Source organism: Temnothorax curvispinosus, unplaced genomic scaffold, assembly GCF_003070985.1.
Source record: "Temnothorax curvispinosus isolate PA1 unplaced genomic scaffold, ASM307098v1 QBEX01013754.1, whole genome shotgun sequence".
In the NCBI taxonomy this organism is placed as follows: domain Eukaryota; kingdom Metazoa; phylum Arthropoda; class Insecta; order Hymenoptera; family Formicidae; genus Temnothorax; species Temnothorax curvispinosus.
This window is the reverse complement of record NW_020223534.1, coordinates 1-8,858: the sequence shown is the minus strand read 5'-3', so window position 1 is coordinate 8,858 and position 8,858 is coordinate 1. Positions and strand designations below refer to the sequence as shown.

The window sequence follows — 8,858 nt, the reverse complement described above, 5'->3', positions numbered from 1 at the left end:
CACGGAGAGTTGCCTGCAACGGGGCGGTTTCGCCGGACGAAACACCGCGTGACAGTGTTAGGCGTCAGCAAGACAAAGGTCGCCACAACGCGGGGCCTTACGTCATTCGTGATCCGAGCGCGAGATCGCGACGATATTTGTCTCCCCGTCGAAGACACGGTGCTTCCTCGCATCACCTCGCCGCTGCCAAACGAACGTGTTGCGGCAAAATCATGGAGTCACCTACGGGGGCTGCAGCTAGCAGATCCGGACTGTTACATGCCCGGTTCAATTGACATTCTATTGGGAGCGGAATCCTTCGTATCAGTACTTAGAAACGGTCGTCGCACCGGTACTCATTGGGAGCCGGACGTCTTCAATACGGTTTTCGGCTGGGTTCTGATGGGCTCGGTTTCCCCCTCCTTGCAAGTGCAATCGCTGCACTCCTTTGTCACCACGCTCGAGTCGATCGACGCGTCGGTGGAAAGGTTTTGGAAGTTGGAAGAAGTTCCGGAACACGTTCCGATTTCAGAGGAGAACCGGCGTTACAGGGAGATCGTTGATAAAACCACGTGTCGCGACCATTCGGGTCGTTTCGTGGTCTCATACCCCTTTACATCGCACCCTCCTTCATTCGTGGACTCGCGACCCATAGCAGTCAATCGGTTACGCGCACTCGAACGCCGATTCAAATTGGATCCCGAACTTAGAAAAGGTTATAACGCGTTCTTACAGGATTATCTCGATAGCGGACATATGGAGGTTGCAGACCAGACTTCTTCATCGGACGGTTGCGTCTATTATATGCCCCATCATGGGGTGTACAAACTCGATAGTACGACCACCAAATTGCGGGTCGTGTTTAACGCTTCGTCCAAATGCCCGAACAGTATATCGCTAAACGACACATTGCTCAGTGGACCGAAATTACAACCAGACATAATCGCGCTCCTAATTAGATTCTGAGCTGAACCGGTAGCTATCACCGCGGACGTGAAGCAGATGTTTTGCCAAATCTGGATAGACCCGGAGCAACGGGATTATCAACGCATTGTCTGGCGTTTTTCGGAGTCGGATCCTATCTTGGATTACCTGCTCAAAACGGTCACCTTCGGCGTCACCTCTTCTCCATTCCTAGCGATCTATTGCCTGCTTTGTCTAGCTTATGAGTATCGTGATAAGTATCCGCTGGTTTACGCTCTACTACTCAAGGCTCTATACGTGGACGACGTCGTAGCCAGCGTCCGCACAATCGCACAAGGCATCGCGCTTCGCGATCAATTGATAGGACTGTTCCGGAGCGCCGGTTTTGAGTTGCGCAAATGGGCGAGTAGCCATCCTGCCGCGTTGGATGGACTTGACCCTGATATCTGTAGTCAATCCATGCATTCCTTTGATACGACAGAGGATCAGGGGCTCAAGGTTCTAGGCCTCCGCTGGCATTCAACAGTGGATAGCTTTGGATTTCAGATCAACCCCTTGACCCGAACATGCACCAAGCGCACCGTTTTATCGGGAGTAGCGCGCATGTTTGACCCTCTAGGATTTTTGGCACCGCTTACGTTCACCGCAAAGGGATTGATTCAGTATTTGTGGACCCTCAAGCTCGACTGGGACGACGAACCGCCGGAAGAGGTTCGCCGCCAGTGGAAATCGGAGCTTGACGCGTTGAGCTCCTTTCAGATACCTCTTACGTTCCCCGTGGGTGATGGTGTTCGTCGCGAGTTGCACAAATTTTGTGACGCGAGCGAACGGGGTTATGGGGCTGTAACGTACATTCGCGCTGTCACTCCATCGGAGGTCAAGGTTATAATTCTGTGCGCCAAAGCAAAAGTGGCTCCGTCACGCGCCCTTTCCCTACTTCGCTTGGAGCTTTACGCCGCGTTGGTCCTCGGTAATTTGATCGATTACGTCCGGCAGGTCCTATTGGAACACCTGGAAATTGATGCCGAGTACGCCTGGTCCGATGCCAAGGTCGTGCTATACTGGACCCATTCCTCCCCGCATAAATGGAAAACGTTCGTTCGCAATCGCGTTGCTCGAATACAAGAAAAGGTGCCGGTCACGGCTTGGGGTCACGTGGCCTCTGAGCTTAACCCCGCGGATCATTGTTCCCGTGGCCTGTTCCCGCGCGAACTCGTGGCTAATACTACGTGGTGGGAGGGCCCCGAGTGGCTGCTTGATTTCGAAGGCCGCGCCGAACCGGTCCTTTCTGGGGAATCGTCCCCAAGCGAGGAGGAGAGAATCGTATCGCTCGCCGCGATCAACCTACCTAACCCCATATACGCCCTATTAGATAGATTCTCGTCACTAGATAAGATTTGTAGGATAGTTGAATATATCACCAAAATCGCCCAAAATTTAAAGGGTAAATCGGTACCCGCGACCTTGGCAGTCGATCAGGTCGAAGCGCATCGCGCGCTCTTGATCGTCGTTAGATTTGTGCAGACGGAGGTCTTCAGCGAGGAGATTGACCGACTTAGGAACGGAAAGAGATTACCGAAGCCTTTCCTCAAACTCGCGCCCTTTTTGGACTTAGAGGGTATTTTCAGGGTAGGCGGCAGGCTCGTCCATTTGGGACTGGCGTTCGAGGCCAAACACCCCGTCCTACTGCCGAACAAACATCGCTTGACGGATCTCGTCGTTGAACATGTGCACCGGGCTCAACTGCACCCGGGTAGACGCACGCTGCAATACTTGCTCGCCCAACGTTTTTGGATCCTTGGGTTCCACCGCGTGATTCGGCGGGTGCTCTCGAGATGTTATAAGTGCTTCCGCGCAAACCCGCATGCTACCCAACCCATCATGGCGACACTACCGGCCGAGAAAGTCAGCCAAGTCAAGCCCTTTTCGATCAGTGGATTTTGCGGGGCCCTTTGCGATGGTCACGCGACGGGCTCGGGGAGTCTCCTCCTTCAAGGTGTACGTTTGCCTCTTCATGTGCTTCGCGGTCAAGGCGATACACCTGGAGGTGGCCTTCTCACTGTCTACGGACTCTTTCCTTGCTGCGTTGCGGCACTTCGTGGCTCGACGCGGCCGCTGTTCGCTCCTATATAGCGATTGCGGCACGAATTTTGTAGGAGCCGCGCGCGAACTCGAAAAGTGCATGTCTCTCGTAGCCGAGCGAGAACAAATAAAGTGGTCGTTTAATCCCCCCTTGGCTCCTCATTTCGAGGGCCTCTGGGAGACGGGGGTCCAATCACTTAAGACTCACCTTTGAAGGGTGGTAGGGGATCAGATCTTATCATTCAAAGAATTCATTACGGTCCTTGCTCAGATTGAGTCTGTCCTCAACTCCCGGCCTCTCTGCCCTATGAGCACCGACTCTTCAGACCTCGAGGTCCTATCCCCGGGCCATTTTCTAACAATGGAACTCCTAGTGTCAGTTCCCACTCTCGACGTGGCTCCGTTGCCAATAAATCGTTTGAGTCGATGGCAACTCATTCAACGCATCCACCGCGACTTTTGGAAGCGCTGGCACGTAGAGTATCGCAACACGCTCCAACAGCATCCCAAATGGTGGACCTCTGCCGGTACTCTCGACGTGGGCACGTTGGTCCTCATCAACGCAAACTCGTTCCCCCTACGTTGGAGACGTGGACGCATAGAAGCGCTGTATCCGGGTAGCGACGGCGTTCCGCGGGTCGCCACGGTGAAGATGGCGGATGGTTCGATCGTGCGTCCCTTGGTGAAGCTATGCCCCTTGCCGGTGGGCACTCCACCTCGGAAGCCCGCTACAGTTTAAAAATACAACGTTGTATTTTAGTGGGCGGTATGGTTGGCGCTCACTGTAAATAGTGTAAATAGCGTTTAATTGTGCTCTCGTTGTTCGTTAGTTAATCGTAATCAGTTCATGTTTGTTAGTATTAGTTGTCTCCACCGGTTTACGTAAGACGGTAAAGTTATATTCGAGTTAACGACTCGCGCGAAACGTTGGCGGATCGCGATCAATCGGTCTGTCAATAATCACGCGACTCACCCGACTCGTGCTGCCCATCGGCGGCCGTTTCCGTAAGGACCTCGCGCCGCGAGTCGCGAGAGCGCGAGCCGGAAGAACCATTCACACTCTCGTATCAGTCACGGAAGAATCCAGACACATTTCGAACACGATCGTATTGGCTCACGTTTTGGACCCCGCGAAGACATTGCGCCCACTAAGAGCATTCGATTTCCTGCCTTTTCTGTTTTGCATGCCGCTTGCACGCTTTGGACATTCTGCACGTTTTGGACATTTGGCACGCTTTGGACAGTTTCACCACCAAGGAGGCCAGCTACCCAAAGGAAGGCCGGAACCAATATCCAAGGGCCGGGCAACGAAACGGTGAGTCGCATTCACTCCGTTTGCGTGCATCGTGCATCCGTTTTGTACGTGAGGGGATCGCGCCCCTCTGGTCCTTCGAGAGTTTATTGTTGTACCATTTGCGTCCCCGGGGCGGACTCACCCCCCCACCGAGCACATATTATGGTAAAAAGACAATATGTGTTCTTGTTACAGGCTCCACCAAACAGCGGATCGACATACTACAATTACAAAGGCCATCACAGCATTAATCTCCTCGAAATCAGCGATGCAAACTATTGCTTTACAATAGTCGATATTGGTGCCGAAAGTAGGCAAAGTGATGGAGGAGTCTTCCGCAACAGCGAAATTGGGAACCGCTTCGAAGTTAATTTGTTCAAACTTCCAAACCCGAAATAGATTGAAATTGACGGATTAGAATTACCCTAGTAGCAGATGAAGTTTTTCTATTATCTATGTAGATGATGATGAGACCATATCGGCAAAGTAGAAAACTCAACATTGGGAAAAAAGTATTCAATTATCGACTTAGCCGTGCAAGAAGGGTTGTGGAGATCGCTTTCGGCATATTAGTGGCTCGATTGAGAATATACCGAAGGCCAATCATCGCAAATGTCAGCAATGTACGCAAAATTGTACAAGCAACTGTAGCACTGCACAATTTTATTATAAAAAACAAAGCGCAATTAACGGGAAGTAAATCATATTTACACAACTCTCGAAGATATGCGTACAAGCCATGGAGTTTGCAATATGCCACTTTGTCGAAGCCGCGGCAATAAAGATGCTATTGCAGTTAAAGAAGCGTATTCGACATATTTTTAAAGTACTGGTGCGTTATCTTACCAGTGGGAAAAAGAGTTACAAAACGATTTTTAATTAATGATTGACGATAATTGACGATTTGTCTCTGTAAAAAATTTTATAAATAGTACTGTAAGTATATGTAAGTTAGTAAAGCGTAGATATACTTATAAACACTAGATAAACTTATTCGTAAGGCTTGTATGTGGTATGTCATAATAAAAATACATTTTGTTTGAAAATAACTTGTATTTGTTTGAAACTAAATATACGTAGTATACAATAATAGTCATACTTAATATTAATGTAATAAAAAAGAAAAATAAATAGATATATATAATAATAATGTAACGTAGTAAAAAAGTTTCTTTTATATCAGATAGCAGATTAAGTAACATAAAGTAAATATAATTTATTTATAGTTATTGATTATTTAATTTATTTTGCTGTTCCATGAGCATAGCAAGGAATTTCATTTCTAATTCAATTCGCTTTCTGTAGGCAGTTTTCCTTCCGAGTATCCTTCTCCGAGTAGAAGTAAAAATCCATCAACTCCGTTAAGTTTTTTATTGATTTCGAGTAATGTTGTGATAACGGTTTCGTGAAATCTTTCTGACTTTTTTTCTGAAATATTATTAATTTTTAACATGAAATAAATTTATTGAAATGTCTAATAAAGTGATATAGAACCGTACTTTTACTTAAGTTTAAATCAATTTCTCCGGAGTTTGATGGCAGCAATAAGTTTGATATATTGCTGCCCGCATTGCTGCTCGCATTGCTGCATGTTGGTTGGGGTACCAACACTGATTGTGAGTCTTCACTAACTTCAGTTAACATACTTTTATTTTCTTCATTGTTTTGAACGTTTGATGATAGACTAGTACATGTTCTAGAGAGAAAAACAGCACTTTTAATATCGGATCGGATCTTAACAAAAAATAGTCAAGAACCTTGGAGAAAAATTCCTATTGCGTGGATACCAATTTCAAGTGCCAAAGAGGACTAAATTAAATAACCAAGTCAAGTCTGGAGTGTCTCTGTATTTTAAATATATTGACTTTTTAAATAATGTATATATTAAATTATTAAACTTACAAAGATTTTCCTAAGACATCATCCAAAAACTTTATCTGTTCGAAGAACCTAAAGAAACTTTTTTTCAAAGTTGAAGTTTTAGCAGCAGACCCACTTGGAATGTACATATGTTTTTTTGCTTCCTCATAGAAGCTTTGTGATAGTGAAAAAAATTTTTTTCGACATTTTGATGGAAATAGGTTTAGAATGTTCCAAAATGTTGAGAAATCATATTAGTAAAAAATTTGTGTGTGTGTGTGTGTGTGTGTGTGTGCGTGTGTGTACGGATTTTTTGTACACGCATCTACTTCTACAATTTTTTAGATACCGGGTTGAAATTTTACACACAAATAGAAAATCATAAAAAGTATGTTCTCCTTTAATTTTATTAAAATCTGTCGACCGGTATGGATTTTAAGGGGATTTTCATTTTTTAGAAAAGTGTGTTTTACGCTGTATTTTTCTCAATATTTGAAATATTGATCTATTTTTAATTTTATTATATTCTTTAGTTTTTCTACCCCTATTTCATACATAATTCTTTAAAACTTGGTTGATTAGATCCATTTTTATACGCGATCAAAAGTCCATAATATTTTTAGAAATATGTGTTGCAAATTTCGAAATATCGTGCTATTTATAGTTTTATTATTGTATATTCTTATCGGTGAATGAGTTACCGATTTTTGCTTAAAAAGTTACATGTATAAGTTATACATGTAATTTTATATAGAGTATCATTAAAAAAAGGTTGGTATTGAATTTGGCAATAATCGATAAAAAGGTTTTTTCTTTATACAAAATTTTGAATTTTTGAGAAAATCAATACAATTAGTACAAAGTCTGATGTATTGATTTTCTCAAAAAACTGTTTGTAGAATTACTAAGCTGTCCTGCTATTAATTTCACATATTATATGTCATTTTGATAAGTTATCAAGTTTTATACGGCCCTGGGGCATGCGCAAGCATTTTGCTCCTCCAACGAAAAACAAAAAAACAGTATTTTAAAATTTGCGAAAGTTAGAACTTTTACATATTTAAATGTTTAAAAAAAGTTTATCTCTAATAAAAAACAAAAAAATGGCCCAATATCTCAAAATTTGCGGAAATTAGAAAACCCACAGGCATTTATACTGTGGAAAAATTAAAACTTCCTTAAAATAAAAAAAAATGTATAAACTTTTATCAAAATGAGGGGAAAAAATAAAAGGATCGTACTACCCAGGGGGAGGAAACTCCCAATGAAAAAGTAAAGACAGTGTTTCAACGCCACCTGGGCTAATAGACCGGTTTTTTGACACTACCATGGTAAAAACTCGCGGATTGTCGGTAATGTGTTCTGAAGGTATAAGTAGAATTATAAAGATGAATAGAAGTATCAATATTAGAGGTTATTTGTATACTTATTCATATTGGAATATTTAGAAATATTTAGTGTGAGAAAGAGTGAAAAGGTAGTGAAAAGTAGAAGTAGTGAAAAGTAAACGTGAAAGTATTTAATGTATTATTAGTAATTTAATGTAAATTAAATTAAAAATAACTAGGTATATGAGCAGTCTGCGCTGTACTCTGCTTCCACCGTTTCCACGACGGCTTACATATATTCCTTCTGTATCAAGTTGTGCGAGTGATATACAGGCAGCGAATACGTAGAAAACTGACCATATCTAACGTCGAATAATTATCTCGATAACGGAAATAAGCTATTGTGAGGTCCGGTATGTTCAAAAAGTCGGACATTTAACATTTTCTTCCTCTTTACGAAGAAACACGGGAGAAACAAGAGTTTATTCTTCTAGGCCGCTTTGCTGCAATTAAGGACAAGAAGGCGAGTCTACCTGAAATTGTTTCGCTGATTCCAAGGAAAGGGAAAGAAAGATTCCGCGACACTTGGATCTCATTGGAGCTTTTTTTTGCATTGATTTTTAAAGGAGAGTGCTTTCAGAGACATATCTTTTGTGGGAGAATCTCTCATTTTCTAGTGACTCACGCCGAACAACGTATTCGTGACGGGACTTTATTTCGGAAATTTATTGACTCTCGTTGCCCTTCACCTGTTTGTTTACATTGCCGAGACGGTTGCGCGAGGAAACATAACGAACGGTTAGATAGTAGAGCAGAGCAGCCGAACAGATAAGAAAGGTATTCCCTGTGTTTCGGCGCTTATTCGTATCTATATATTTATTTATCATTTTTTGTTATTTGAATATTTATATCATTTGATGTATGATGCATTAATGAAATTACTTTTAAATTTGAACAATTTTGTTGTGTAGAATGGCCAAAATTGGATGGAAGTGTGTTATACCACGATGTACGTCAAACACTAAAACTCCTGGACATTTTTTCCCCAAAAATCAGAAAATAGCGGAGAAATGGCTCAATATAATAGCAGTGCCCGAATTAAACTTTTTGTCAGAAGAGGATATTCGAAAATGTAAAATTTGTTATTTGCATTTCAGTCCAGATGCATATATTTTTAGTTTGAAACGCAGACGATTAAAACATAATGCTGTACCAACTCTCAATTTATTTCATCAAAGAACCGAAGATATACCTCAGTCGAGTACAAGTGCTCAAAATGTCAATATTCTAGACAATAATATGCAATTAAACGAAGAGAATGTTAATATAATTGCAGAAGAAGATCAGCACATTGAGATACAGATAGAAAACACTCCAAAGAGTTCTCGTCT

General features: G+C 42.9%; 2 protein-coding genes and 1 long non-coding RNA gene across 3 annotated transcripts; all 3 read left to right on the top strand.

Annotated features, from left to right (window-relative positions):
- The first annotated feature begins 258 nt into the window (after positions 1-258).
- LOC112463948 lies at positions 259-945 on the top strand. The gene has a single exon (XM_025030684.1). The coding sequence runs from the start codon at positions 259-261 to the stop codon at positions 943-945; it is 687 nt and encodes a 228-aa protein (XP_024886452.1).
- A 36-nt stretch (positions 946-981) lies between these two features.
- On the top strand, positions 982-3,036 carry LOC112463947. Its single transcript, XM_025030683.1, has one exon. It carries the CDS (start codon positions 982-984, stop codon positions 3,034-3,036), a length of 2,055 nt encoding a protein of 684 aa, XP_024886451.1.
- A 4,473-nt stretch (positions 3,037-7,509) lies between these two features.
- Positions 7,510-8,852, top strand: LOC112463949. The gene is made up of 4 exons (XR_003041856.1): positions 7,510-7,616; positions 7,707-7,880; positions 7,962-8,304; positions 8,439-8,852. It is a non-coding gene; the product is annotated as an uncharacterized LOC112463949 (long non-coding RNA).
- Positions 8,853-8,858: the final 6 nt, after the last annotated feature.

What these genes read in the sequence shown, in the direction of transcription:
- LOC112463948 (XM_025030684.1), top strand. Translation starts at nt 259, where the DNA reads ATGCCCGGTTCAATTGACATTCTATTGGGAGCGGAATCCTTCGTATCA.
- LOC112463947 (XM_025030683.1), top strand. Translation starts at nt 982, where the DNA reads ATGTTTTGCCAAATCTGGATAGACCCGGAGCAACGGGATTATCAACGC.